The sequence below is a fragment of the Podarcis muralis genome, chromosome 7 (assembly GCF_964188315.1).
Source record: "Podarcis muralis chromosome 7, rPodMur119.hap1.1, whole genome shotgun sequence".
Lineage (NCBI taxonomy): Eukaryota > Metazoa > Chordata > Lepidosauria > Squamata > Lacertidae > Podarcis > Podarcis muralis.
Genome location: NC_135661.1, coordinates 7,485,545 through 7,512,966, shown reverse-complemented (window position 1 = coordinate 7,512,966; position 27,422 = coordinate 7,485,545). Strand labels below are relative to the sequence as shown.

General features: G+C 50.6%; 1 protein-coding gene across 2 annotated transcripts in view; it reads right to left on the bottom strand.

The window, feature by feature from the left end:
* PLEKHM2 (pleckstrin homology and RUN domain containing M2) overlaps positions 1-23,257 on the bottom strand; it is a 40,351-nt gene extending 17,094 nt beyond the window's left edge. Inside the window, exons 1-8 of one of the 2 annotated variants that reach the window (XM_028741410.2) lie at positions 22,690-23,257; positions 10,540-10,646; positions 8,735-8,844; positions 7,398-7,497; positions 6,559-6,646; positions 5,404-5,590; positions 4,226-4,285; positions 2,243-2,480 (exon numbers count right to left, since the gene is read on the bottom strand). In XM_028741410.2, the coding sequence (XP_028597243.2) occupies positions 2,243-2,480; positions 4,226-4,285; positions 5,404-5,590; positions 6,559-6,646; positions 7,398-7,497; positions 8,735-8,844; positions 10,540-10,646; positions 22,690-22,752 (953 nt within the window). In that variant the 5' untranslated portion in view covers positions 22,753-23,257. The remainder of the gene's footprint in view (positions 1-2,242; positions 2,481-4,225; positions 4,286-5,403; positions 5,591-6,558; positions 6,647-7,397; positions 7,498-8,734; positions 8,845-10,539; positions 10,647-22,689) is intronic. The other variant, XM_077931118.1, reaches the window with a different exon arrangement.
* Between the last annotated feature and the right edge of the window lie 4,165 nt (positions 23,258-27,422).

Genomic DNA, 27,422 nt, shown 5'->3' with positions numbered 1-27,422 from the left:
ATAACTCTAAATCAAGTAAGTGTTGGAAATGTAAGGAGAAAGAAGGTTCTTTTTATCGTGTGCTGGTCTTGAAGCTTCCTGGGAAATGATATATAATGAATTGAAAAAGATGTTTAAAATAACGTTTGTAAAAAAACAAACCCAGAAACTTTCCTTTTGGGAATTATAGGGACAGAACTACCCAAACTGTACAAAAACGTATTCATGTATGCTACTACTGCGGCAAGAATGTTACTTGCCCAAAATTGGAAAGAAGCAGAAGTCCCGCCGAAAGAAGAATGGATACAAAAACTTATGGAATATGCAGAAATGGCGAAAGTTACTGGAAAAAATAAGAAATCAAGATAGCAACCTTTTTATAAAAGAATGGAAATGGTTTATTGAATATTTATAGACAAATTGCAAACAGATAAGAACACTGGCATGATTATTGTAATCTGCAGTTTTAAAAGAGTACATATTTAAAGTAGATGAATAAATGAATAAAGTTAATTTGGAAATGCAGAAGATTAAAAATAAATTTAAGGAACTGCAGAAAGAGGGAGAAGGAAGTCAAGTTTTGAAATGTTAAAATGACTGTAAAATTGAAAAGCATGAACCTGAAAATCATAAATAAAATAAAATAAAAAAAGAGATGGAGAAGTAGAAGCACCGTGAGGCATAAGGGCAGCGTCAGGCCACGGGGGTGTTGGGGGGCAGCGACAGCACTCCATAGAACGCAGCCAGCGCGAATATTTGGCCCCATACCGAAGGACATCCCTCTAGGCTTATTAGGAACAGAAGCAGCTGGCTGGGGCTGATGGGAATTGAAGTCCAGCAACATCTGGAAGGCCACGGCTCCCCAACCCTAAACTAGACTGTCACTTGCCTCTCCTGCCCCTGCCTACCTCCATCACAACTCTGCCTCCTCTTTAACGCAGGAGTGTGGAACCTGTGGCACCTGTGGGTGTCGGACTCCAGCTCCTTCCATCTTCCCTGATCACAGGCGATGTTGGGCCTGGAGGGAGTTGGAGTCAAGCAACATCTGGAGGGCCACAGTTAGCCCAGCCATGAGCAATATAGAGCAATGTGCTGCCTCTTTCATCCAGGTAGTTTATAATATGTTTTAAGGAGGGGACAATAGCTCAGCAGTGAAGCTTACCCACCTCCCTGGTATCTCTGACTGCAAACCTGCTACTGTCAGGAGTAGAGGACACTCAGCTAGATGGAAGAATGGCCCAATTCAACAGGAATGCTGAAGAGGTACTCCTTTACTCTGACCTTTGACCCCACAAGAAGCGAGGTTTTTTAGGACATACTCTCTTCCTCTGACTTGCTCCAACCTTTAATATGGTAAAGGTAAAGGGACCCCTGACCATTAGGTCCAGTCGTGGCCAACTCTGGGGTTGTGGCGCTCATCTCGCTTTATTGGCCGAGGGAGCCGGCGTACAGCTTCCGGGTCATGTGGCCAGTATGACTAAGCCGCTTCTGGCAAACCAGAGCAGCGCACGAAAATGCCGTTTACCTTCCCGCCAGAGTGGTACCTATTTATCTACTTGCACTTTGCCGTGCTTTCGAACTGCTAGGTGGGCAGGAGCAGGGACTGAGCAACGGGAGCTCACCCCGTTGTGGGGATTCGAACTGCTGACCTTCTGATCAGCAAGTCCTAAGCTCTGTGGTTTAACCCACAGCGCTGAATTTTAAATTGCTGTAGCCTGCCCTGGGATGATGATGATGATGATGATGATGATGCTAGCCCAAAGATGGAAAGCACCAACAGTTCTGACCAAGGAAGAATGGCAAGCCAAACTGAAATGCTGAAACAGCAAAAGTGACTGGGAGACTCAGGAATCAAGAAGATAATGACTTTAAAAAAGAATGGGGGGAATTTTATTATTTACTTAGGAGACCATATTAAACAAATAAAAGTGTTAGCTGGACTTTAAAAATAACTTGCAAAGAAACGAAAAATATGGATAATTTAGAGAAATGAAAACTGGAGAATGTAATGATATGTAGTTTTAGAAAAATCATTTTAAGCACCAGTGCAGGGGACGTGGGAAAGTGACGAGATTCAGAGAATCTCATATATGGATGTGGTTAAAGTTTTTTCTCTTTATTATTTTGAATTTGTTTTTGTAAAAACCAATAAAAATATTTTTTTAAAAAGATAAGGATAATGATAATTATGATAATAAGCAGTTTCACAGGATTCCAACTGGCCAGGGAACCCTGGGCTTTCTGCCTCCCTCCTACCACTGACCTTATGACCTCCAGCTCCATGCAGTTCTCTGATTGGTCTGTGCCCTCCGTGGTTGTGAGGTCTGCCTTCTCTTGGGATGCAGAGTGGACTGGGGTGGTCTCAATGGAGGACAATGCCTCCGCCTTCTCGTTGAAAGGGTTGTAGCGCTGCTGAGTTGGGCTCTTGGCCGACGCTCGGCAGTTGTTCACCTCGGAGGCTGTGGAGCGCGAGCAGCTGAGGGTGTCTGTGAGGTCTCCGTCTGAGCAAGAGGAGAAAAAGCAACAAAGTGTGATTCAGCTCCCCCCTCCCTACGAGAAGGTCCTGAAGCCAGAAGCAAAGCTTGGGGAAAGAGTGGCCCATGAAGGATCCTCCAGCAAAGGGTTGGTTTTTGGTGCCCCCTGCAGACCTCCTGAGACAACTCAGGGGCATTCAAAGCAAGCAGCCAGGAATCAGAGGAGGACTCGTCTACATCACAAGTGCTCATTGGTTTCGGTTTAAAACTAGTTTTGGAAACTTATCACAGATTGCGATACTTATCATCGTTCAGCCCAGACACTGAGATCCAGCACCGAGACCCTTCTGGCGGTTCCCTCACTGCGAGAAGTGAGGTTACGGGGAACCAGACAGAGGGCCTTCTCGGTGGTGGTGCCCACCCTGTGGAACACCCTCCCTTCAGATGTGAAGGAAATAAGCAGCTATCCTATCTTTAAAAAACATCTGAGGGCAGCCCTGTTTAGGGAAGTTTTTAATATTTAACGCTGTACTGTTTTTAACACTTGATTGGGAGCCACCCAGATTGGGGAGACTCAGCCAGATAGGCGGGGTATAAATAAAAAATTATTATTATTATTATTATTATTATTATTATTATTATTATTATTATTATTATATCATGGCATTACAATCTGGCAAAGGCACTGAAAAGTCTTATTCAGCACCCCCTGATGTTTTAATGCCTGTTTGGACAGTACTCACAGGTTTTCAAGCTTGTTCAGTTATTTAAAGAACTACAGCATTGTAGTGCAGAAACGCCCCTGAGTGCTGAGCTGCCTTGGGATTGGACTTGGCTCCAAGCAAGTTGAGAGGAGCAGTCCCATTCAGCTGCTTTGTAAGCAACCCAACATCAGCCATGAGCAGGTGCCCCAAACCCTGAGCACCGCAGGGTTGGTAGGCAGATTGCTCTTGGAAGAGAACGGAAAACGGGCAGGAGGAGCCTCAACTCAACGTTCGGAGCACCTTCTCACTGGCAATTTCTGCTGTCCTGTTCTCCCTGTTTCCCTTTCCAATCATAAGAACTAGAAGCTCGCCTACAAACAAGACAGAGAGCAGCTTGTAATAGAGAGTCCTTGGTTTCCTTCTGCTGCAAAGCCCTGTGAGGAGGAGATGACACAGAGTTCAAGACAGCCCATAAAAGGGAGAGCAGAGAAAAGAGATGGGCTTGCAGCAGCCCGCTTAAAAAAAGAGGCTGCCAGGGGGAAAGGGGGGTTGGTGGCAATCAAATAAGTGATGGCTTCTTTCGGGTCTTTCCCATGCACTGTTGGAACAGAGAAAGCGGTTAGTGGCCCGGGAGAAGGGAGAAGGGGATCACCGACGCCTGTGCAGAAAAAGAGGGTTTGGAAGGCTTGTTAATCTGGAGACGAGGAGGATACCCAGCATCTCATGCTGCCAGAGACAAAGCCACAGAACGAGGAAGGATGTTAAAGACACTCAGGACTGGCCCCACCGGGAGGGAGAGGGAGGTCAAAGGCCGCAGGGAAGGGCCAGCGAGGTGGAGAGCCCTCGCTCCCCAAAGTGCCGCAGCACCCAGGGCCAAGCCCTTGTTTACCCCACAAGGAACGGCGGAGGGAGGGACCTCGCACTCTTCTGAGCCACTGGTTCCCCCTGGGGGCGCCAAGCGGCTTGAGGGACCCATGGCGGGGCATGCAGGCAAGCTCTGACAAAGGAAACAAAAGCGGCAGAGAGAGAGAGAGCACGGCTACGGAGAAGCGGGCGAGCTCGTCGCACCTTCCCAGGCTGTGGTGGGCATGGACGGCACTGCAGGGAACACATCTCCAAAATCATAATCTACAAAACGAGGGATAAAAAAGGAGGGTTAGAAATGGAGGCTGAAGGAAGGGGTGGGGAATAAATGGCCAGTAGTGTGTGCAAGGGGGGCGTCAAGGGGGACAGAGGCGGGGTGCTAATTCATTGCTCTTATTATTGATAGCATTTATATCCCGCCTTTTTTCTCCAAAGAGCTCTAGAGTGGTATACATGGTTTGCCTCCTCCACATTTAATGGCCACAACAACCCTGTGAGCTTCATGGCCAGGCAGAGATGCGAACCCTGGTCTCCCAGGCCCTAGTCTGACAATCGGTCCACTACATCATGCTGGTTCTTCCCACCAGCACAGGTCTACGCATGGGGCAGAGGAGAGGTGGGGAACTGTGGCTGGATTATACCACGCCAGGCTGCGAGGGGGGGGGGGGGGGAGGTGCCAGTTTCCAAATGCTCCCCCAAACACAAAACTTCCAGAAAGGAAACGCCATCATCGCCAGCAACAAACATGGCAGTTTACCAGGGAGGAATATTCAAGTTCGGTGTACTCCTTAGTTGTGCCTGCCTCCTATTCCTCTGGGTCTGTTCCTGCTTGCTTGTTCGTTTTTTGAACGCAAGAGGGTTCCCCTGACTGGCTCTCAGATGTGGTACAGTCCAGTCTAGCACCTCGGGACTACCCAGTTCATTCTACAGCACAGGCTTAACCAGCATAAGGTGGGGAGAAAACCGTGCACACCCCCAGCATGACATTTTCAAATACCTTATTAAAGACACCACTCTGAGAGAAGTACTCCATTCATGTGTATCCAAGAGGAGGCCTTTTAGGCCATGGAGAGACCTGGCTGCAGGTAACTCCCACACCCTGGGTTTTGTCCACGAAGACAGGGAGATGCCACCCACGCTCTGGCTCTCCAGCACAGAGGGCTGGAATACCCTACCAGCGAAATCACTCACGCTCCCTCCCCTTCTCTCTGCAGAGAAACAGCACCATTACTAGATACCCAAACTGGATTAACTCTCTGTGCCTTCGCCCCAAACTGCTGTTTTGTGAGCAAGGAGGGGTTTCTGCCTGCAGACTTCAGGCACTGTGCAACAACCCCCTGGCCTCCCCTCCAGCCCTGTTCGAACACTTGCACCCCACTTACCCTCGCTGGAGGGGGCAATGGCACTGTCGTCCCATTCCAGGTTGGTGGAGGTGACGGAATTGAAGGAGTTGAGGGAGAGGCTGTCAGAGCCATGGACTGAGCTGGGCAGGCGGTCCTCAAAGTCCAGCAGGTACTGAGGCTTGTAGTAATCCGGCATGTAGGGCGCCAGGTCCAGGTAAGGGGCATCCTGGAAGGGCCAGGGAAAAACCTGGGGTTACTGTTCATCTAGGGAATGGAGAAATCCACCTCCTGACCTGCCTCCCCTAGAGAGCCCCTGCTGGCTGCTCACTGCCGCCACCATCCTGCTTCCAGGCGCCATCTCTCTAAGGGGACCTGCATGTGGCCAGATGCCTCCAAGCACTGCAGAGAACTGGAGCCACAGTCAGGCCAGTGCTCAGAGGGCTGCTTATTAAGGAAGAACAAGAGGGGGTAACTTGACTAGGGAGAAATCTCACTACCCAGAGCCCTGGGAGAGGCATCTTTGTGGGGAAAGGGTCTGCTTGCAGGTTCCCTGACACTGATGCACCTGGTTGGCAAATTAATTGGAAGGGGTGGCCTGCCCTTCAAAAGGGCTCGCCACTGAAGCTCAGAAAACACCTCAAGGCACCTAAGAAATAAAAGGAAGGCAAAATGCTGCTCCTCTTTGGTGCAGACTAAATCAGAAGGCTGTAGCGAAAGGGGTTTGAACAGCCAATGTAATGAAGGGGTCCCTCTTGAGTCAGCCTCTCTCCCTCCCCCCCTTCCAGCCCAGTAAATCACCTTCCACACAGGGCTCTTAGTCCTAGTCTCTAGCAAAGTACTTCTTAAATGCTGCTAATGTAATACAGAAGAAGCAAGGGCCTTTCAAAATGGGGAAAAAAATCAATGCAGCATCTTTATTTGGCCATAGATGCAGGAAATTGAACGGTAGACCGGAGGTGGATTAAGCTTTCCTTGTGGCACCAAGAAGATGCTGCAACTCAGAAGGAGGCATGGAAATTTCCGTGAGTGTATTCTAAGCCTGAAGGAAGTTGTGCTGCCAAAGACTGGGGTAGTCAAATGGGGGCCAGGGGGATTGAAAAATATGGGGCAGGTTTGCATCTAGAGTTTGTTCTTTGCTGCTTCTGTGTGTGTGTCCCTCCGCTACTCTCTAGCAAGAGGAGAAGATTTGCTCACCAGGTCCAAATCAAAGCGGATGAACTCCAAACCAGAGACCAGCGTGAGGAAGAGGGTCAAATGATGGTGGCTGCAGACAAGAGCGTTCCTGTGGGAGAGAGAAGTGGAAGCTGGTCATCCAAGAACCCAGAGGTTTCATGGCCCACCCAGGGAAAAACAAAGCCCAACCTCTTCCCATCTGATCTTTCCCTTCCTTCTGCAATCCAAACAGACAAATTCTGCAAGTTCCGCAAGGAAGGAAAGATCGAAAAGGCTTCCGTTTAATATTCCAAGTCACGTAAGCAGATCTGTCTGTTTTGACTCCTTGCAACATCAATGAAGGCAAATATGTTGGTTTTCCAGAAAATTTTGAATCAGAAAGTTTTCCTTGTCTGGTATTCTGAACTGAACTGTGTTACACTGTTGTAAACGTTTTCCTTTTGCCTATCTTGTTTAAATAAAATCGTTAAGTTTTTATTTAAAGAAAAGAGAAGAGAAGTCTTCTGGCATCCTCAGTCAAATGGAATCTGAATTAGTGTGTTTATTTGACTTCCATTTAGAAAATGAAAGTAAGAGAGTCACCCATGCTAACAAAATGTACCGTTTAAACCTTTTCCCAATAACCCAAAGTCTGTTGAACTGCAATATTCAATTAAGTGGGGACACCCAATAATGTAAACTTTGTGTGTTTTCTATGGTGCATTGAAGAAGACAATTTACATAAGAAACCAATGAACTGGAATAGTTGTATGTATTTTAAAACATGCCGACTCAACAGTTTGCACTTCCCTTACACCGTTTGAACATGAAGGGTGGGGGGAAGCGCAGCTGTGCCTTCTCCATCCCAGTGCCAGACTCACTTGACGTAGTACTTGTGCAGCAGACTCAGGTTCTCCTGGAAAAGGCGCAGGTAGCTCTCCAGGGAGTTCTCATTGAGGGCCAGGTACAGCCATGCTCGGCCTGCAAGGGGGGGGGGGCGGAAAAGGAGATGGCTTTACGGGCACTGCTTGAGGAGTAGGCAACCTCCCACCCGCCATGGCTAAATGTCAAGAGCATCAGACTCAATACACAGGCTTTGGGTAATGCCTCCGAGATGTCGTCATGAGACAATGCTCAGCTGCTGCCAAGAGATGCCGGGAAGCCATGCACTCTGGGCCTGGCCATGCCCTGCTCCTTAACCTCAGGTTGCTTTTACACAAGGCCAAGCCCATCAAATGTCCCAGGATTAAGCCCTTTTGAAAAAGGTGCCTGCCTTAAATCAGCCCCTGCTTTAACCAGCAAAACACTATGGGATCAGAGCATCCTTGCCCCTGTTAAGGAACCTGGTTCTGTACAAAGCTGGCAGTCTGGCGAAGATCTCAGTGCAGCTCAGAAGCTTGCATGCCCTTGTGTCAGCAGAGAGGGGTCTAGGGAACACAAATTCCCCTCCCCGTCCCAACGCATTTCAGAGTCAACACAACATGGTTACAGTAGGCCTAGGGAGTGCCTGGATGGGGGACCCCTGTGAGGAGGAGGACTGTGGAACCAGCCAATGGCCTGGCAGCTGGATGATCGGATCAGTCCTTTGGATAGGAGCCCAAGGGGAGCAACAGCTTAGAACAGGATATGTGTTTCATTCATTTCAGAGAGTTTATATTCTCTCGTTCTACAGTAAAGAAAGCAACAACGGCAGTGCTCAGGGCAGATTTTAAAAACCCCCGAAACAACAGCAATACAGCATTAAAAATAATAATAAAAGACCACAGGAAAAGAGACAACAGCTAAAATAACTGGAATAGAGCCATTAAAAATCCAGAATTGTAGCCAATGCTAGCCCTACTCTGAGTAGACCTGTCAAAGTTAAGGAACATGACTACTTTAGGTTTTTAAATTTAAATGCATCTCCTCTGAGTAGGACTAGGACAATTCCTAACTGGGCAAATTAAAAGATAGCCTAAATAAAAGGGTCTTATCTGAGTGGTGGAAGGCAGGCAGAGAGGGGCCAAAGGGACCCCCTGAAGGACAGAGTTCCATAGTTTCTCTCCTGCATCCTGAGAGCTCTAGTCTTGGCAGCAGCCAGGATGCAAAGGAGTGGTTTGTCTTCAGATCCTAGGGCGCAGGTTGGGTTTAAGTTGAACCAGAAAACATGTAACACGAACTCTAGGCCACATTACATCCCGGGAAGGTGGTTGCCAGCCAGGCTCTGGCCCGCACTTACTGCGCCCCAAGTTGGTGGCCACGTGCTCCAGGACCTCAATCTGCTCAATGGCTTCTCGGCGAGTGAAATGGACCACCAGGACCCAGTAGCCCGAAGGGAGATCTTGCAGCCTGTGGAAACGGAGGAGCAAAAACAGGGTGATGGGAGGACAGCCACTGTGTCAAGGCCTCAGAGCTGTTTAACAGCACAGCCTGCAATAGGAATATTACCGTATTTATCTGTGTAGCTGGGGCCATTACACAATAATAATAATACACAAAGCAGAATAAAATACATTACACAGTTACAATAATGATTGAAACCAGGCATTCTGTCAGACAAGAGTTTGCTCCCCTGAAGAATTTTACTCATCATCCCAGCAAACTTTTCTCTTTTAAACGGGCACTCTAAAGGCGAAACAGGTCACTTTTCCTGAATTGTAAGGGGGACCTGCCGCACAGCCTGGACTTCCTTTCATTGCCTCTGAAGCCCCAGATAAAATGTTCAGGAGAGATCCTGCCCAGATCCAAAATATCTAACTCAACTTGCTCATGAATTGGCTCCAGGTCCACCTGTCACGGGGATGCGGGTGGCGCTGTGGGTTAAATCACAGAACCTAGGACTTGCCGATCAGAAGGTCGGCGGTTCGAATCTCCGCAATGGGGTGAGCTCCTGTTGCTCGGTCTCTGCTCCTGCCCACCTAGCAGTTTGAAAGCACGTCAAAGTGCAAGAAGATAAATAGGTATCGCTCCGGCGGGAAGGTAAACGGCGTTTCTGTGCGCTGCTCTGGTTTGCCAGAAGCGGCTTAGTCATGCTGGCCACATGACCTGGAAGCTGTATGCTGGCTCCCTCAGCCAAGAAAGCGAGATGAGCGCTGCAACCCCAGAGTCGGCCACAACTGGACCTAATGGTCAGGGGTCCCTTTACCTTTACCACCTGTCACCTTAGAAGAAAACCAGAGGAGCTTAGCTGCTGGATCAGGCCAAAAACCTCTCAAGACAAGCGTTCTGCCCCACAGCAGCCAATCTGGTGCCTCCAGGAGGCTCACAGGCAGCACGTGAGCACAACAGCCCCATGTCTGTTCCCCACCAGCTGGCATTCAGATGGCCTGCCATCTCTGATATTGAAGGAAGGCTATGGCTGCAGTAACTAGCAATTCCACTGATAGCCCCCCCCCCAATGAATTCCTGCCCAAGGTGGGGTCCATCACCACCTCTGGGGGCTCTGTGAGAACTCATAAGTTGCTGCTTCTTCCTGCCTGTCCTGAATCTCTCGCCATTCAGCTTCTGCGGGATCTAAAAAGATTCCCCTTGCCCACTTTCTCCACGCCTCTATCCCATCTCTCCACCTTTCCCCCTCCTTACACTAGCAAGTCCCAAACATGGCGACCTCTCTTCACAGGGGAGCTGCTCCATCGGTCATTTGGCTTTTCGTTTTCAGACCCTATCTGAGGCGTGGTGATGAGAACCGTACGCCGTACTGCGAGTAAAGTTGCACCTTAGATCTGTAGAAGCGCACTGAGATATTGGCGACTTTAATGTCTGCCTGGCAGCCTTTTCCTGTCTGAAGCTGGCAGGGCTTTTACACCTAGCCTGTTGCTTTAAGAGAAAACGCTCACCAGTTCTCTCGTAAAGTGGGCAGAACAAGGAAGGGGGGGGGGGGGACGGTAAGAGCCCTTCCCAAGTGCCACTCAAACAAGCCGGGTTCTTAATGCACCAAGTGTTCCTTCGCCTTTGCAACATTTTCAAAGAGAGGAGTGGCACTGGGGGTTGGGAATATTTTCAGCACCCAACTGGAAAGTGGTTAGGAAGGCCTGGCTGCCTTACCCATACAGCAGCGCATGGTCGAGGTGCTCGCAGAGCCTCTGCAGGACCTTGTCATGGTTCCTGATGGCTGGAGTTTCATCCTCGCAGGCGGCGAAGTAGCTTTGCAGCTAAGGGCGAGAGAAAGAGAAAAAACACGTCAGTGAATGAGTTTTGGGGGAGAGCATTCTGCCTTGTAGAATTATAGAACGGTAGAGCCGGAAGGTAGCAATGAAGGAATCGTGACACCCCTGAGGGGTCCAGGGGGCAAGCACCTAGGAGCTCAGACGCCTCTGAAGGGCTCAAAAGGCTTTTCCCAGCCCTGCCTGAAGATGCTGAAGAAGAAGAAGAAGAAGAAGAGTTTGGATTTGATATCCTGCTTTATCACTAGCCTAAGGAGTCTCAAAGCAGCTAACAATCTCCTTTCCCTTCCTCCCCCACAACAAACACTCTGTGAGGTGAGTGGGGCTGAGAGACTTCAGAGAAGTGTGACTGGCCCAAGGTCACCCAGCAGGTGCATGTGGAGGAGTGGGGAATTGAACCCGGTTCACCAGATTATGAGTCAACCGCTCTTAACCACTACACCGCACTGGCTCTGCTGACAGGGATTGAACCTGGAGCCTTCTGCTTGCAAGGCAGGCGCTCTGGCCGTGAGCTGTTTCCTGCAGGTGATAAGAGGGGTCCAGCAGTGCATCAAGTGGGGGGGGGGGCAGGGAGATATTCATTGTGGGTACCTTCCATCAGCACCACCTCTGTATGCCTGATGGGATACAGTTGTGTACGCAGACAGTTCTCCCGGCCAATCAGACGCACACAGCAAGGTGGGAGGGACATTTTCTCCCTAAGCCAGGGTTCCCAGCCTCTCCGGTTTTGGGAGGGACACCCAAGCAATGCGCTGCCTCAGCTGGATGAGGCTCCTGCGACGAGCTGATCGGATCGCAGGGAGAGCCTGAGGCAGCAGAGGCAACACCCCATAGCTCCCATCGCCCATTTTGCAATTGCTCACCCAAGGGGTGTGTCCCAAAGTGTACCTGCACAGAAGCTCTCCAGCACAGACTGCAAGGAGAGGAGGGGGGCGCAAGGAAGAGCTGCTCCTGGCTTGGAGGGGGTTGGCCTGGCCTGGCTCTGCCCCCTAGGGGCTAATGGTGGCAAGTGCAAGGGAAGCAACACGGAGGACACACAGGGAAGGGGGCTCGGCGGCAGAGCATCTGCTAAGCTTGCCAAAGGTCCCAGGCCCTGGCAGTGTCTCCCCTGCTTGAAACCCTGGGGAGCCACTGAAACTTAAGGACTGAAGTTAATCATGGTCATTAATTCCAATGGATCTACTCTGAATAAATGTTAATTGGATACAACCCGTTTTTCCCAACCATAAAGGAAATCTCAGAGTCCGACCCCACTACTGGCTCTAGGCCTGGCCCCAGCACAGCAATACCCACTGTGCCCCACTATCACACCCTTGGTGTGGATGCAGAACAGCACCCAAATGGTGTTCAAAACTAGTCATTTTGCACCTGGCTATTGGTCACTTGGGATAGTGAAGTGAAGATGCCTGGGCGCCAGGATGGTGCCTGACATCTCCAGAGGTGCATGCCTGGGAATCATTGGATCTGGACTGTTTTCACACACTAATACTCCATCCTGTAGAATTCAATCAGTTATATTCTATCTGCACAATCAGAATGGATTTTAGGAGCCAAAATGCTTTTTTCTGGAAAAGGAGCAGTGAACAATGATATAGTTAATTGTTGTCGCTTGTCTTCACCTCCTCCACCCCACTGCCCTGCTCACAGTTAAGAATATTCTTAGGTTATGAATGGTCTGTGCAACTGTCAGAGACTGCCTCCCGGTCTCAGCTCACAGAAGACCAACGCTAGCCATTAGAACTGTACAGAAGTCTTTATTGACATTTAGTTTCCATTTTCAAGCACTAGCGTGCGTCTCTACGTCTAGACCCTAGACCAGCGAAGCCTCGTCTGAGTCTCCGCCCCCTGTACACCAGCTTAAGACTCTAGCCTTACTCCACCTTCTACGTTTCTCCTTCCTCCTCTGGGTCCTACTACCCCCCTGGGTGCCTTCCTTCCTGGATGCCTCGGAAGCGGACCCTTCGGACTCCTCCCCTTCTCTCCGGCGGGCTTTGGGACCCGGCTCTCTCTCCGGACTGCCCATTGCGCCCCCCCCCCTTGTACATTTGAACTTGGCGCGCGCGCGCTGCCCCTGACCTTCCTTTTGACCGTTACCTCGCTCTCTGATGCAGGCGTGGCTAACCCTGACTCATGTCCTTCCGCTGACGGAAGGCTGCCTGCTGCCGATGTTTGGGACTCCTCCCCCTTACTGCTCTCCGGTGGGGAAGCTGGTCCCGATTTCCAGCTGCTGCTCTCTGAGTCCCCTCTGGCCCCTCCTTCCTGGGGTGTTCCCTCTGTCAACCCCCTGGCTCTGACCACTGGGGCCCCTTTCTGTGAATCCTCTGATTCACTGGAGAGACTTAGAGACCTCGGATGGCTACCCTCGCTGACTTCTCCCTCAGATTCCTCTCCCTCGGTCTCTACTTCCTCCCTTTCCTGTCCCTCTGCTCCTGAACCCCTGACATCCATCCCCCCCTCGAAGCCCCCCCTTCCCCCCTCCCCTCCTTCCGGTGCGGGTACTGGGTGCTCCGTCGTAGCGGGGGTGCTTGCAGGATACAGTTCGTCCCCCATGTACTCGTCAACGTCGCTCTCCTCTGCTTCCATCTCTCTGTCTTCGTGCTCGAACCCCACGTTGTCCCCCAACACGTCCATGTCCGTCTCGCCCCTCTCCCCCTCTTCGGGTGGTCCCATCCAAGGACCCCTCAGCCACTTCCTGCGCCACTGCTCCTCTGGTTGATCGTCCCACCAATACGAGTGGTCTGAGGCAGACCCCGGTGGCGAACCCACCTGGGAGCTGGGGACTGGTGCCTGTTCCTCGTCCGAGTCGAACCCCAGGAATGTGCTGGCTGAAAGAGTGGGTGTGAAAAGCCAGTCGTCGAAATACTCTGCTGGCATGGGCCTGTGCGGGAAGAGGGCATGAAACTCCTCTTTGAGCAGCGGTTCCTCCAAGGCATAGTCCGGTACCCAGCTGTTGGCACTGGCCGGGGTACCCTCTCTGGCTAGGAAATATTCTACTCCCTCTTCCCCCCATCTGGAGTCCAAAATCTCTGTGACCTCATTGATGTGTCCCCTCCTAGGCGACCCCCTCACTCTGGGCCCTTCTCTGCTCTGGTCTGGTGCTGTGTCTGGCTCCTGAAACCTATGAGGTGCTTTGTAGGGCGTGAGCACCGATCTATGGAACACCGGATGCATTCTGGTACCCTCCGGAAGAGCCAACCGGAAGGCCACTGGATTGACCTGCGCCTGGACTTGGTAAGGTCCTAGCTGCTTATGTCCCAGCTTCTTCTTAGCTAATGATCTGGTCGGCACTGCTTGCGCTGCTAACCAGACCCAGTCACCCACCTGTATGTCTTCCCCAACTCTTCTGTGTCTGTCGGCCTGCACCTTGTATGCGTGCTTTGCTAGTTCTAACTGCCTCCTGAGCTGTTCGTGGACCTCCTGCAACTCCGACGCTAAGGCTTCCGCTGCCTGTGGCTCCCCCTCCCCCACTCTCTCTAAACCCGGGAAGGTTCTGGGATGCCTCCCGTTGTTGGCGAAGAACGGCGTCACCCCCGTCGACACGTGCTTCGTATTGTTGTAAGCGAACTCGGCGAGCGGCAGGTAGTCCACCCATGTCGTGGGCTGCTGGTTGGCGTAGCATCTTAGGTACTGCTGCATGACGGCGTTGACCCTCTCCGCTTGTCCGTTGGTCTGTGGGTGTCTCGCCGACGCCAAATTGACTTTGACGTTCAGAATGCCCATCAGCTTCTGCCAGAAGTTCGAGATGAACTGTCGCCCCCGGTCGGAGAGAATAGACCGTGGCAGACCGTGGACCTTGAACACGTGGTCTATGAACAGTTTGGCGGTCTGCTCTGCCGTGGTTACCTTCGCACACGGAATGAAGTGTGCCATCTTAGTAAACATGTCCACCACCACTAGCACTGCTGTCTTTCCCCTCGAGCTGGGCAGATCCGTGACGAAGTCCAGGGCCACCCTCTCCCACGGTTCAGACGGTGTCTGCAGCGGTTCCAGCAGTCCCGCCGGCGGTCTGTGAACTGACTTGGCCCTTTGGCAGGTGTCACATCTCGAGACGTAATCCGCTACTTCCCCCCGCATCTTGGGCCACCAAAAGTCTCTGGCTACGAGTTCGACAGTCTTTTCTTTGCCAAAGTGCCCTGCGGTGGGAGCGTCGTGTAGCTGCTGCAGGACCCTTGCGCGGAGGTCGTCTCCCGGCACGTAGAGTGCTCCCTTGTGGAGGAGCAACCCATCGCGAATCTGGAACTCGTCGGCCCTCGCTGTGCCCCTGTGCACCTCCTCCATCTTGGCCCGTGCGAAGGGGTCTTCCCGCAGCGCGCGACGTACGGCGTCCAGGTCCACGGTTGCCGACGCGCATGCCCACGCTTCCGGTGCGAAAATGTGCTTGGCCGCCGACGGTGCCGCCTCCTCCAGGTATTGCGGCTTTCTGGACAATGCATCCGCCATCACGTTGTTGTCGCCTGGGATGTACTCTATCTTGAAGTCGAAGTCCGCGAAGAACTCTGCCCATCTAATGTGTCTCTGGTTGAGGAACCTAGCCGTGCGCCAGTACTCCAGATTCTTGTGGTCCATGTGGACCTGCACTGTATGTCTGGCTCCGATGAGGAAGTGCCTCCATGCCTTGAATGCTGCATGTATGGCTAGCAACTCCCTGTCCCAGATAGTGTAATTCTGCTCCGACTTGCTGAGCTTCCTCGAGTAGAAGGCGCACGGCCTCCAGTCCCCCTGCTGGTCTTGTTGCAACAGGACAGCTCCCACGGCTCTGTCTGAGGCGTCTGTCTCCACCCTCATGGGTCTGCTGGGATTCACATGCAGCAGCTGCTCTTCGGACGCGAAGAGACGCTTGAGTTTCTGAAAGGACTGCTCCGCTTGCTCCGTCCAGATGAATTTCTTCTTCTTGGAGCTGAGCGTGTCGGTGATGGCCGCTGTCTGCATGGCAAATCCCTTGATGAACTTGCGGTAAAAGTTGGCAAAGCCGACAAACCGCTGGACTTCCTTCCGATTGCGTGGGCTCTTCCAGTCCAAAACTGCGCGAACCTTGGCGCTGTCCATGGCGAGCCCCTTGTCCGACAACTTGTAGCCCAGGAAATCCACCTCCGTCACGTCGAACTGGCACTTCTCCAGTTTGGCGTACAGCCGGTGCTCCTTCAGTCTCTGCAGAACTTCCCTGACATCCCTCTCGTGCGCCTCTCGCGATTCTGAAAAAATCAGGATGTCGTCCAGGAAGCATACGCACTTCTTGTAAAGGAGCCCCGCCAGCACGTGATGCATAAAGGCTTGGAAAGTGTGAGAGCCATTTTGTAATCCGAAGGGCATAACTCTGTATTCGTAGGTGCCCAGTGGCGTGAACATGGCCGTCTTCCACTCGTCGCCGTCGCGCATGCGAATCAGGTTGTACGCGCCACGTAGATCCAGCTTGGTGAAAACGCGTCCTTTCCGCACCGTCGCGAGCAGGTCGTCTATCTTGGGCATGGGGAAAGCTGAGGGCTTGGTTTTCGAATTTAAGATTCTGAAGTCCACCACCAGCCTCCGTTGGGGCGTGTCCCGCTTCTTCACAAAGAATACGGGACTGCCTCCCCCTTACTGCTCTCCGGTGGGGAAGCTGGTCCCGATTTCCAGCTGCTGCTCTCTGAGTCCCCTCTGGCCCCTCCTTCCTGGGGTGTTCCCTCTGTCAACCCCCTGGCTCTGACCACTGGGGCCCCTTTCTGTGAATCCTCTGATTCACTGGAGAGACTTAGAGACCTCGGATGGCTACCCTCGCTGACTTCTCCCTCAGATTCCTCTCCCTCGGTCTCTACTTCCTCCCTTTCCTGTCCCTCTGCTCCTGAACCCCTGACAGCAACCATTAAAAAAAGAGGTTGGAACAGGCCAATATATGTGGACTGTCCCTGGATCAAATGACTTTTCTTCTTTAAGTTCTCAATGTTCTACACCTAGTTCATGGTTTCCATCTGAACTAGCCAAATGTTTAACTTAGAATTAATCACAGTCAGTCCATCATTTGAAAAATAAGACTTCAGAGCCGCCTGGCCCCAAAATGGCAACTAAACATCCTGTTTTGGTGACTAACTTTGGTTTAAGGAGCCATTTGGCACCTAGTTTATATACCTGACTTTCTCACACTGCACCCAATGGGGTAAAAACTGCATGTTCTGGTAAAAGCACCTGCTCCGGGGGGCTGAAAAATCCCAACCAGCAGGAAAGGCAGGAAGCTGGACCTCCCTCCCTGACCAGGGTGTCAATTCACGTGTCAACTGGATATCCTGCCAAGCAGTACTTGACTGATCAGGTTCTGCCCCAGCTGATGCCACCAAGCAAAGCTGACCCATAAGGTGACAGGGCAAAATTTCCTCCTGTGGGAATGCTGGTCTGGTGAGTCACAGAGCTATTTATAAACCCTTTGACAAGCAAAACAAACGGCGTCCATGTTTAAGAGACACCCATGTGATTGCCCAAGCACATTCACAGGCAGGACACACAAACAGAGAGAGCACCGTAAACAGACGCCTGGCTGAGATGTTCGGCTTGAACCCGGCTGACCATTCAGAGCTGATGAAAAATATCCCCATGACAAGAGGGTCAGTCCCAGCCTCCCCTGCCGTATGGAGTGCTGAGGGGCCAACTGCTCTGTGGAATACTTTTCATGAACACCTAGTCCCTAACTGGGGGTGGGGTGGGGCCCACAACTGCTCAGACCCGGAGGGAAGCAGGTTCTCTGCAACTTCCACACGTCACCTGGGCAGAGGGCTGGTATCTCATGCTTTGCTTGCAGAAGGCCCCAGGTAGGAGAAAAATGCCTCTCTCTGCCAGATACCCTGGAGAGCTGCTGCCAGTCAGAGCAGGCGACACTGAACTAGATGGATCAATGAATCAACCTACATAACTCAGCTTGCCATGCTCCTGCTCTGTGGGCATAGGGGGCTACATGGGATGGGGGTGATGCCCACCAGAGACCCTTTCATGGCAACTCTGAGCCAGTTTCTTCAGCGCTCGGCAGCCAGCGCTGGGCAGATTCCAAAGACTGGAACAAGTCCAGAAAGGCAGCGGCTGGTGCAGCTCATGAGCTGAGCAGGCTGAGACTGACGCAAAGCATATGACTGCTCCTTCGAGGACGGAACAACCACTTCACAAAGGACGGAGTGGGGGGTTGCAGGGAGGCCACAGATCCCCTGCCATGCGGCAAAATCCTGGAAAGCACACTAAGAGAGGGCCCTGCAGAGAGGAGGAGGAGGAGGAGGACGGTGGCCTGCTCACTGAAACCCCCCTAGAGGAAAGGGGCTCCCCGCTTAAGTGGTTGGCGGGCAGCAGCCAACTTCTGCAAACTGGCCCTTGTACTGATGTGAAACTTCTCAAGAGAGGAAGGAGGGAATGTGCTTTTGACAGCATTCTCTGCTCACGGCAACAGCTGGAGGAAACTCTGCTGATGGTAACGCGGGAGCTGGAAAGTTGCTCTTCTCCATTTCGTTCTTTCGGTGGCCATTTGGGTCCTGCTCTACAGCCTGTACCTGGGGGCCCTGTCAGAGCCAGAGCTGATCACACAGCAGCCCTCCTCGCTTTCGCTGCCTGGATGCCAACGTTTGCCCCTTCCCTGGCCACATGCCATGCCTGACTGGCCGCAGGCTGCAGGGGACAAGGAAGGAATGACAACAGCTCCCTCTCCCAACTCCCAGCCTTGGCCTCCCTCCTCCTGTGCCCAGCAACCAACACAGCCAACAGCTGCTCTGCTCCTACAAGGGGCCACTCTCAGCACCTTTCTCCTACTCCTCTGCATCACAGATCTTCCATGCACCTGCTGGTGGCTGCCCTGACACAGCACCCAACACACAGGCTACACAGCCTGGCACCGGTGGGAAACTCTTGTTTTATAAAGCAGCCCAGAAGTTGTTAAACGCAGCAGACCATGTTCCTGACACTGAAGCTCAGGACCCTTTGACCGAACCTCATGAATGGATTTACCTGATATGCAGCTGTTCCCCATTCACCTCAAAGAAAGAAATCAAGCCTTTAATACCACTCTTCATTGCAAATTCCTAGGGCTGAGACGAGCTGCAGCAGCCCCCTCCCCAGGGAACTACGTTTCTTGCTGAAACGACAGTTTCCAGGGGTTGCATTCCACATTAGTCCTCCTCAGAGTAGACCCACTGAAATTAATGGGTGTGACTATCTTGGGGTCACTGATTTTAATGGGTTGACGCCGAGTAGGACTTACCTGGATACCACCCCAGGGTGCTTTAGGAAAACCCACAAAAGGTTAGCACATATGCAATGGCAAAGATCACAACTCTTTGCCAAGGAATTTTGCAATACTCCTTCACGATTCACGCACCCGCTGCATTATGCCACCCACTTTCAAACAAGAGAGATGAAGGAGTTACAGCAATGCTCTCCTCCCAGGGTGGAGTTAGGGAACATTTGGGCATCTTATAAAATTAAACCTAGGCCCATCATCTGATTAACTAGTTTATGAAATGTATATTCCACCCTTCCCTCACAAATGAGCCCCGGGTGATGTGACCTTACAGTACGAACTCATGGAGACCCAATTTTATGAGGGGAAAACTACCGGACAGCAATTTATGAAAGTTTTGAGGTCTCTACCTGCTTCCTTCAGAATTTTGGAAAGCAGTTTACAGGGTTTTTGCATTTTCTCTGCTTTGCAGCCACAGGGAGAAAGCAGCTGGGCATGGCCAAAACAACCACATGGGCCAAATGGGGAGGTCTGGTAGGCCACAGGCTGGAGATTCCCCAACCCAGCACTAGAGTTTATGCAATATTTCGTGTTGAGTGGGAAGAGCCAGCCATGAAATACTGGCAATTTGTGCAACTGCTGTGGGACAAGTGGAAATGGATTTGCCTGGGGAAGACAGGAGCGATTATGTGGAGCAAGGGGCTGACGGGGGGTGGAGGAGTTGAGCGAGCGAGAGGGGAAGAGAAGATGGAAGCAAGTCTGAAGACATCTACTTGCTGGTATCTAGGGTGCACTGCTAACTGATTGCTTTAAACGGTTTTAAGTTGTGATTACTTTTTGTTGCGTGTTACGCTATCAAAGAGGACCGTGTAGAAACAGTGACTAACCTACCAACAATGGCTAAGGTGTTCATTATGTACTTTCAGAAGAAACCCCACTGTCCTGCCTGCATTGGACCGGTTTTTAATAGAATCTGAGACATCCCGATGACGCCAAAATGAACATATTGTTCCTGGATGTGGAAAGGACTAAAGTTGAGCAAAGAAGCGGTGCATAATATCTGCAACATCCTGGAATGACAGATGTCAGGGCAATATTAGCCTTATGCACGCACGCACACAGTTATATGAACATTTTAAATATTTGCATTATACAGGTGTATCTCTGCTTTGGATATTGCTGTTTGACTACACATATATACGTATACCACAAAGGGTGAGTTACTTTTTGTTACTGTTTTGTAAACCACTGTAAGAGTCTCCAGTTTAGGATTAGGGCTGGGCGATTATCTGGTTTTCAACATTGTGATATGTCACCAGCTAAACGTTGCAATATACCAATATATCAGTGTCTGAAATAAGGATGGAGCTATGTAGAGGCATTGCCTGCTTCAAAGTTTTTCCTGCACCATGATTTCTGCATAGCACACACGCACATATTCACGACATATTGCCAAGTCAAAAATTATGAAACGGTTATCACAATATTGGCTTCAATCCGGTTCTGGATGATATATCGCCAGCTCTAGTTAGGATTAAGGCTAAGGCTGAGCATTATAGGGTATAAAGAAACCCAAAGGCCAGATCTAGTAAAAGGATGAAGCTTTTTTTAAAAAAAATGGATTTCAGCAGTGAATATAAAAGGCACAGTTGGTAACAAAGAGGACAGTCTCGCCCCTGGTTCCCTACAGCCAAGCAAAGTCATGGCAAAGGATAGCCAGATCTAGATAGTATAAAACCCTAGTTCTGCAAAGGCACATCCCCTTCATATTACGTCTGGCTGCAGATATTGCACGGAATAGCCTGTGCATTTGGATAAGTGGGTTATTATGGGCTTGGGGGATGAAAGTCAGGGGCAGGGAAAAGGTTACAGAAGGCAAAGGAGAAGAAAGAATGACTGGTAAATTGGATGATGCAGTGCTGGGAAATACAATTAATGGAATTATGAGAACTACACACTGCTGACTCTCCTTCAATGGGCTGTTTCTTCAAGCAGCAAAGGGCCAGCAGAGAGCAAAGTGCCTCCCATCGAAGGCATCTGCTTGTTTAAGAGGTTGGGAGAGATAAGCTCCACAAAACACTGAGGCTTTCCTGCTGGGGGAAGGCCTGACATGGTGGGGAGCCATCAGGGTGCCCTGCAGATGTTGCTGGACTCAAATACCCATCACCCACAGCTGCATGCCAAACAGTCAGAATAGCAGCTGCTGAGAAGCACAGCAGGGGGAGGATGCTGTTGAGCTCAGCTCCATCATCTTGCAGACTTTCCAAAGGAATCTGGTTGGCCACAGCAAGGACAATTGGCCTTACGTTCTTAGGATGGTAGACCCTTGGTCACCTGGCTCATGATGACCCACACTGACCGCCTAGGGCTCTAAGCAGGGGATTTTCCCACCTGGAGATGCCATGGACTTTCTGCACAGCAAGCAGGTGCTTCACCGCTGAGCTGCAGCCCTTCCCTTCGAACTCGGTTTGTTGTCAGTAAAATGGGAACAGAGGCTTCTCTAAAAACATCCATTGCTGAAGAAAGCAGCCCTTTGGCCCACTGAAAATGCAACACGCGCTGCAGCTTGCTTGTTGCTGAGACTGCACACCCAGGCTTATTACAGTCCAGCTAGGATAAGGAAGCAAGAGAGCAAATTAGCTGGGCTGTGGGTTCAAAGGCAGACCATGCGGGAAAAGAGATGTACAATTGCAACCAGGGAAGCTGGCTAAGTGATGTCATATGGTGCTAAAACAGAGGTGACAGCTTTGCTGAAATGGTCAGAAAGCACAGCTTGAGCAGTTATCATGAGCATGGGGTGGGCCCTGATAGGGTGCTCCTGGGTGGGTGGGTGGGTAGTGTTCAGAAGAAGCCACACCAGCAGGAGAATGCCGTATTGTAGTCTATGACAGCTTCCCTGTCCCTGACTTTCTTCCCCCAGGCAACAATCCCCCAGCATAGAAGGCTTATCAAGAGAGAGCAGGGAAAGGATTGAGAAATCTGCAACGAATTTAAAAAGGCTGATTTAATAGTATTATAAGTAATACTATGCTACTGTGGCTAATCACATCAACAACATGTGACAATGATGAAACGACGTTACTAACAACACTATTGTTACGGCACGTCAACAATGGGCTGCGTCCTCCTCTGAGAAGACCCACTAAAATCAATGAGCCCAAAATCCACCACACCGATCAACTTCAGCGGGTCCCGCTCTGAGTACAAGTCGTACCGGATAGCACCTCTTGGTTTTATTTATATTGCATTAAATCCATAACCTGCCCTTCCTCCCTGAAAGGAGCCCATGAAGCAGTTCTTAAGTGACTCAGATTCCTGTGACCTACCCTGCTCTTGGTTTAACTGCTTTTAATTTTGAAAGTGAAGCGACGGCTGTAACCCTGGAGCCTGCCTGTCAAAGGGGGGCGGGGAATAATAATAATAATAATAATAATAATAATAATAATAATAATAGAATTTATATACCGCCCTATACCCGGAGGTCTCAGGTCAGTTCACAGATAAGATAATAAATTCAAGAACGACGATGATGGCAGCAAAAGGACAAGAAAAGTAACAGATCTTAATAACAAGTCATGATGATTGTGAATAACAGCAACAACAGCGAACAAGAATAACGTGTAATAGTAATAACAACGAATAAGAATTGGGAGCAGGGGGGGGTGAAAGGAAGAGAAATATGCTGGGATGGGGCTGGCCGGCTGTGTGTGTGTCTGTTGAGGGCGGGAGGGGGCGGTTAAGTGGGGCTGGGAAGGGCACCCTTGTGGCGGGATGGGGGGGGGGGGCGTCTGTGGGTTTCCCCCTCCAACACCAACCCAATAAAACAAATCCCCTCCCCACCCCGCTGACCTTCTTGACGGAGAGGGAGATGTTCTCCAGGATGCGGTCCTTGACCTGCCCGGGGGGCTCCATGGCCGGCGCCGACGCGCTCCTCTGGCGGAGACCCCGGCCGCCCCGACGGCGAGGACGCCCGCCCCCACGGCGCTGCGGACCCCTCGCTCCCTCCGTCCTGAGGGTCCCCCGGGGGCCACGGAGAGGAAGGTCCTCCCCCAACCCTCAAGGCCCGCCCCCCACCGGGGGCACTTCGGGGACGAAGAGGGCCCTCGGGAAGGATCCTGCGCGGAGCCGAGGAGCGGGACCGGCCGGGGAGGAGGAGGAGGGCCGCCGCCGCCGCCGCCGTGGGGTGGAGCCGCCTCGTGACAAGCGGGGAGGCGCCCAGGGAGAGCGCCGGGACCGGCCCCTCTCGCCTCGGGCCTCCTGCGGATGAGGCCTGTGAGGAAAGGGAAGCGAGGAGGAGAGGCTCGGCCCGGCAAGGCGGGAGGAGAAGTGGCAGCCACCGAGTCCGCCGCTGCCGCCACCTCTGCCTCCCGGCGGCTGCTGCAGTCCGTCCCCGGCCAGGCCGCTCTCGGCCCGCGCAAAGGACCCCGGGAAATGTAGTTCGCTGGGTCTGAGGGGGAACAGGGAAAGCGTATATCGTGTGCCTAGGAGGAGAGGGAGAAGCGAGAGGGCTCTTCAGGGGCCCCCTTCCCACTCTACAATTCTACCAGTCCCTGGTGGAATCTAGACACACACACACACAAATATATATATTAAAAAAAAAAACCGCTGTGAAAATGCTTAAAAAAAAGACAGACACGTTTTGAAAACTAGGTTGAATCTGCCATAAGCTCACCACCGCCATCTAGTGTCACATTTGTATAATGCACTTGGAATGCTGTATTTGCAGATTTATAGCTGAGTCCATATGATTATACAGATAATATATATATATATATATATATATATATATATATATATATATATATTTGCTTTCGTAGATTTTCACGGGTACAGGAATGCAGGTTTTGGTGTCCTCGGGTATCTTCCCGTGTAAAAGTTGGGGTGTCTAGGCGACGTTTCGACGAGGTCTCACGCCTGGCTGACAAAGACCACTTGACAACTGAGTTACAGAATCTCTCAAATGTGTTAATTGCCAATGGATACCAGCAAAACAGGGTTACGAAGCTAATCCAAAAAGAAACACCCCCCAAAAACCAAGACACAGAAGAAAACAATGGCATGGCCCTCCTTCCTTATATCAAGGGCACTACAGATAAAATTAGCAAAATCCTCCATAAACACAATATCAAAACAGCCTTTTGCGCCAACCAAAAAATAGCCAATATCCTCAGAAACCCCAAGGATAAAATCCAGTTGGAAAACCAAGGGGTCTATGAAATACCCTGCAAAGTCTGCCCAGCCACGTACATTGGACAAACAAACAGACGAATAAATGCACGTATCGCAGAACACAAGAATGCCGTCAAAAAAGAAGAAAAAACTTCCTCTCTCTTCCAACACATGAAAGAAACAGGACACGAAATTAATTTTGCAGATTCCAAATTGCTCTCTAACATGGAACATCACCACAAGAGAATAATCATGGAAGCCATCGAGATAGAGAAACACCCTCACAACATGAACAAGCGTGACGACACATCCCGCTTGCCAGACATCTGGAAATTAGCCCTCCCCACAAAAACTGACACCAGATCCAGAGGCACACAGAACGCCATCACCAATCAACCACACCAGACCCAAACCCAGACCCTCTCCACAGATAAATTACAGACACCATCCAGTAGCCAAACCATGGTGGCACCTCCGGATGCTGCACCCCCCTGCAATCCCTACACAGATCTGGCTGGCACAGGCCACAAAACCACAGCTCGCCCCTATACACAAAGCCAAGCCAGAGCACAACTAAGTGCAGTACAGCCATCTTCTCAGAAAAACTCTTCACAAAGTTCAAGAGGTCAAGACACAAAGGCTTTAGCAACTAATCCACACCTAATGACCCACCTAAGTGGTACTCAGGATATCACTCAAGAAATCACTCAAGATATCCCTCAAGCAATTAAGGAACAAAAGAAGAAAAGGCACACTAGCCTGGGAACTTCCTCTCTGCCCAGAACATAGGAGGCCACACCTCCTCAACAGTATTTATAGGAACTCAAACACTGAGATCCTGCTCTGTTCCAGTAACAAGAAGCCGAAAGCACCAGCCTGAAGATGACGAGTGAGACCTCGTCGAAACGTCGCCTAGACACCCCAACTTTTACACGGGAAGATACCCGAGGACACCAAAACCTGCATATATATATATATATATATATATATATATCTATCGATTGTACAGTATAAAATATATAAAATCTTTGTGGGGGGTTTTGTGTGTGTATATCTATCTATCTATCTATCTATCTATCTATCTATCTATGTTTGTTTTCCTTCCTCCCATAGGTGAAGGACTTTGGGTTCCATTGCTTTAACTGTATCAATGTTTAATTGGGGTTTTTTATAGTGATTGTTCCCTTCCCCTCCTATTTTTTGTTTGCCCCCTTGTTTTTCTCACAAAACCCTGCGAAGTAGGCTAAGCCAAGTGGCAGAAGGGCACTGCCTGCTAATTCTCCTCACAACAAACCTATCAGGTAGGCCAGGTTTTGTGTGAGGCACCCATCTCCTTTTTAGTCCCGCGACCACCCAGGGAGGAAGCCAACAAGGTCCACCAGCGCAGCTTTGCAGCTGAACGCAGCTTTAAACCCAGATCTCCTCCACCATGCAGCCTTGTGTTATTGTTAAGATAGTTTTTAAAGCTCTTGAGATATTTTTGCAAGCTGCACGGGGTAGGAGTTGACCAGAGAAAGGTAGGTTCTAAATACCAAAATAAATAAATAAACCAATACCCTCATGCCAGCACCCCCATCTTTGGTAAAAACTTTCTTCAGCCCTCAGCTCAGTGATGCAAACACTTCTTTGCCCCTTCCACTAACAAAATTATGTGTGTGTGAATATGCATGTGCAAATACGTGACCTCCTGCCCTCAACACACATGGCGTTTTCCAAGTTTCAAGGGAGGGTAAGGTCCCAGCCCCCAGCAAGTTTGCAATCTAAAATTTGGTATGTGCTAATTCACCCCCTTCTGACACTGGATGGGAGCCTGTTCACACATTTTATTGTGTGAACACCCTTCCAAGAACTTCTACCTATTCAAGTCCTCCTCCCTCCCAATTCGTTTTCCTTTTGTGCTATGTATTTTGGGGTTGCAAGGCTGTACTTTTTTAAAAGAGATGTCCTTAATTTAAAATCTGCAAGCACACCTCTTACCAGCCTTACAAGAATTCCAGCGTTCACCCTGGGCAAAAAAATACTTGCATTAGGCCAACCAAAACGTTTCACAAAACTGTGTGCAACGTGGCAGTTGGCCTAATGAAGGTATTGCCCCGATGTGGATTTTCTTACGTGTTAAGGTAGCTCAGTGTGTCCTTGCCATAATGCCAATTTCTATTCCATTCCAGAGGCAAATGCAAGCTGGAGTTTGGCCCTTCTGTCAGCTTGTCAAGGCTTCACCGGTGAAATCCGTGCCTATTTATTAAAGACAGAGATGAGTCATACCACAAGACAGCGACTAGAGTTGGCCACCCTGCTTGGCGTGGAAGAGGAGAGCAAGCCCAAACAGGTAACTCGGTGGCCTAGTTCTTGGGGTAAGCTTGCTAACTTGGTGGAGTAAGCACCTTGGAGGTGTCACACACCCACAGATGCTAAACTGAACCTGTCTAACCATTTTATAGGGTGCAGTGGGAAAGGTGTGCAGAAGTGCTTGAGGGGATGCAAGCAAGAATACAAAAGTGCTCCAGCATCAGCAGTGCGCTACTGGATCAAAGGCCTGTGTGGACCAATATCCTAGACATGGGTGCAGCAGCACTCGCCAAGGTGTGTCTAGGCTCCCTTGTGCCCTTGGCAAGGAGCTGTATTGGTGCTCTCCTGCCAACCCCTATCTGGCTTATGCTCCGCCAGCAACAGATATTCACCCTGCCTCCGATACCGGAGGTAAGATAGCTACATCCTCCTCTATGGTTTTGTTCAAGCCCTGATCTGGCCACAGTGATCCATTCGATGGTCACCTCCAGGCTTGATTATCGTAACTCGCTCTACGTAGGGCTGCCCTTGAAGCTGACCCAGAAACTCCAGCGGGTGCAGAATGCCGCAGCGAGGCTCCTTACGGGGTCCTTGCCGCGGGATCACATTCATCCAGTGCTTTACCAACTGCGCTGGCTCCTGGTGGAGTACAGGGTCAGGTTTAAGGTGCTGGTTTTGACCTTTAAAGCCCTATGCGGCCTAAGACCCACACACCTACGGAACCATCTCTCCTGGTATGCCCCGCGGAGGACCTTAAGGTCCACAAATGACATCATTTTGGAGGTCCCAGGTCGCAAGGTGGTTAGATTGGTCTCAACTAGGGCCAGGGCCTTTTCAGTACTGGCCCCGACTTGGTGGAACGCTCCGTCACAAGAGACTAGGGCCCTGCAGGACTTGACATCTTTCCGCAGGGCCTGCAAGACAGAGCTGTTCCGCCTGGCCCTTTGGTTTGGACTCAGTCTGACCCTTATGTTTCCCTCCCCTTTTGGTTTTGATATATGGGCTACTTTTAAAATGAAGCTGCATTTTAAATTGCATTTTAACATGTATTTTAAATTGTTTTTTTCCCCCTATTATGTTTTTACTGTAATTTTACTGGTGTTAGCTGCCCTGAGCCCGGCTCT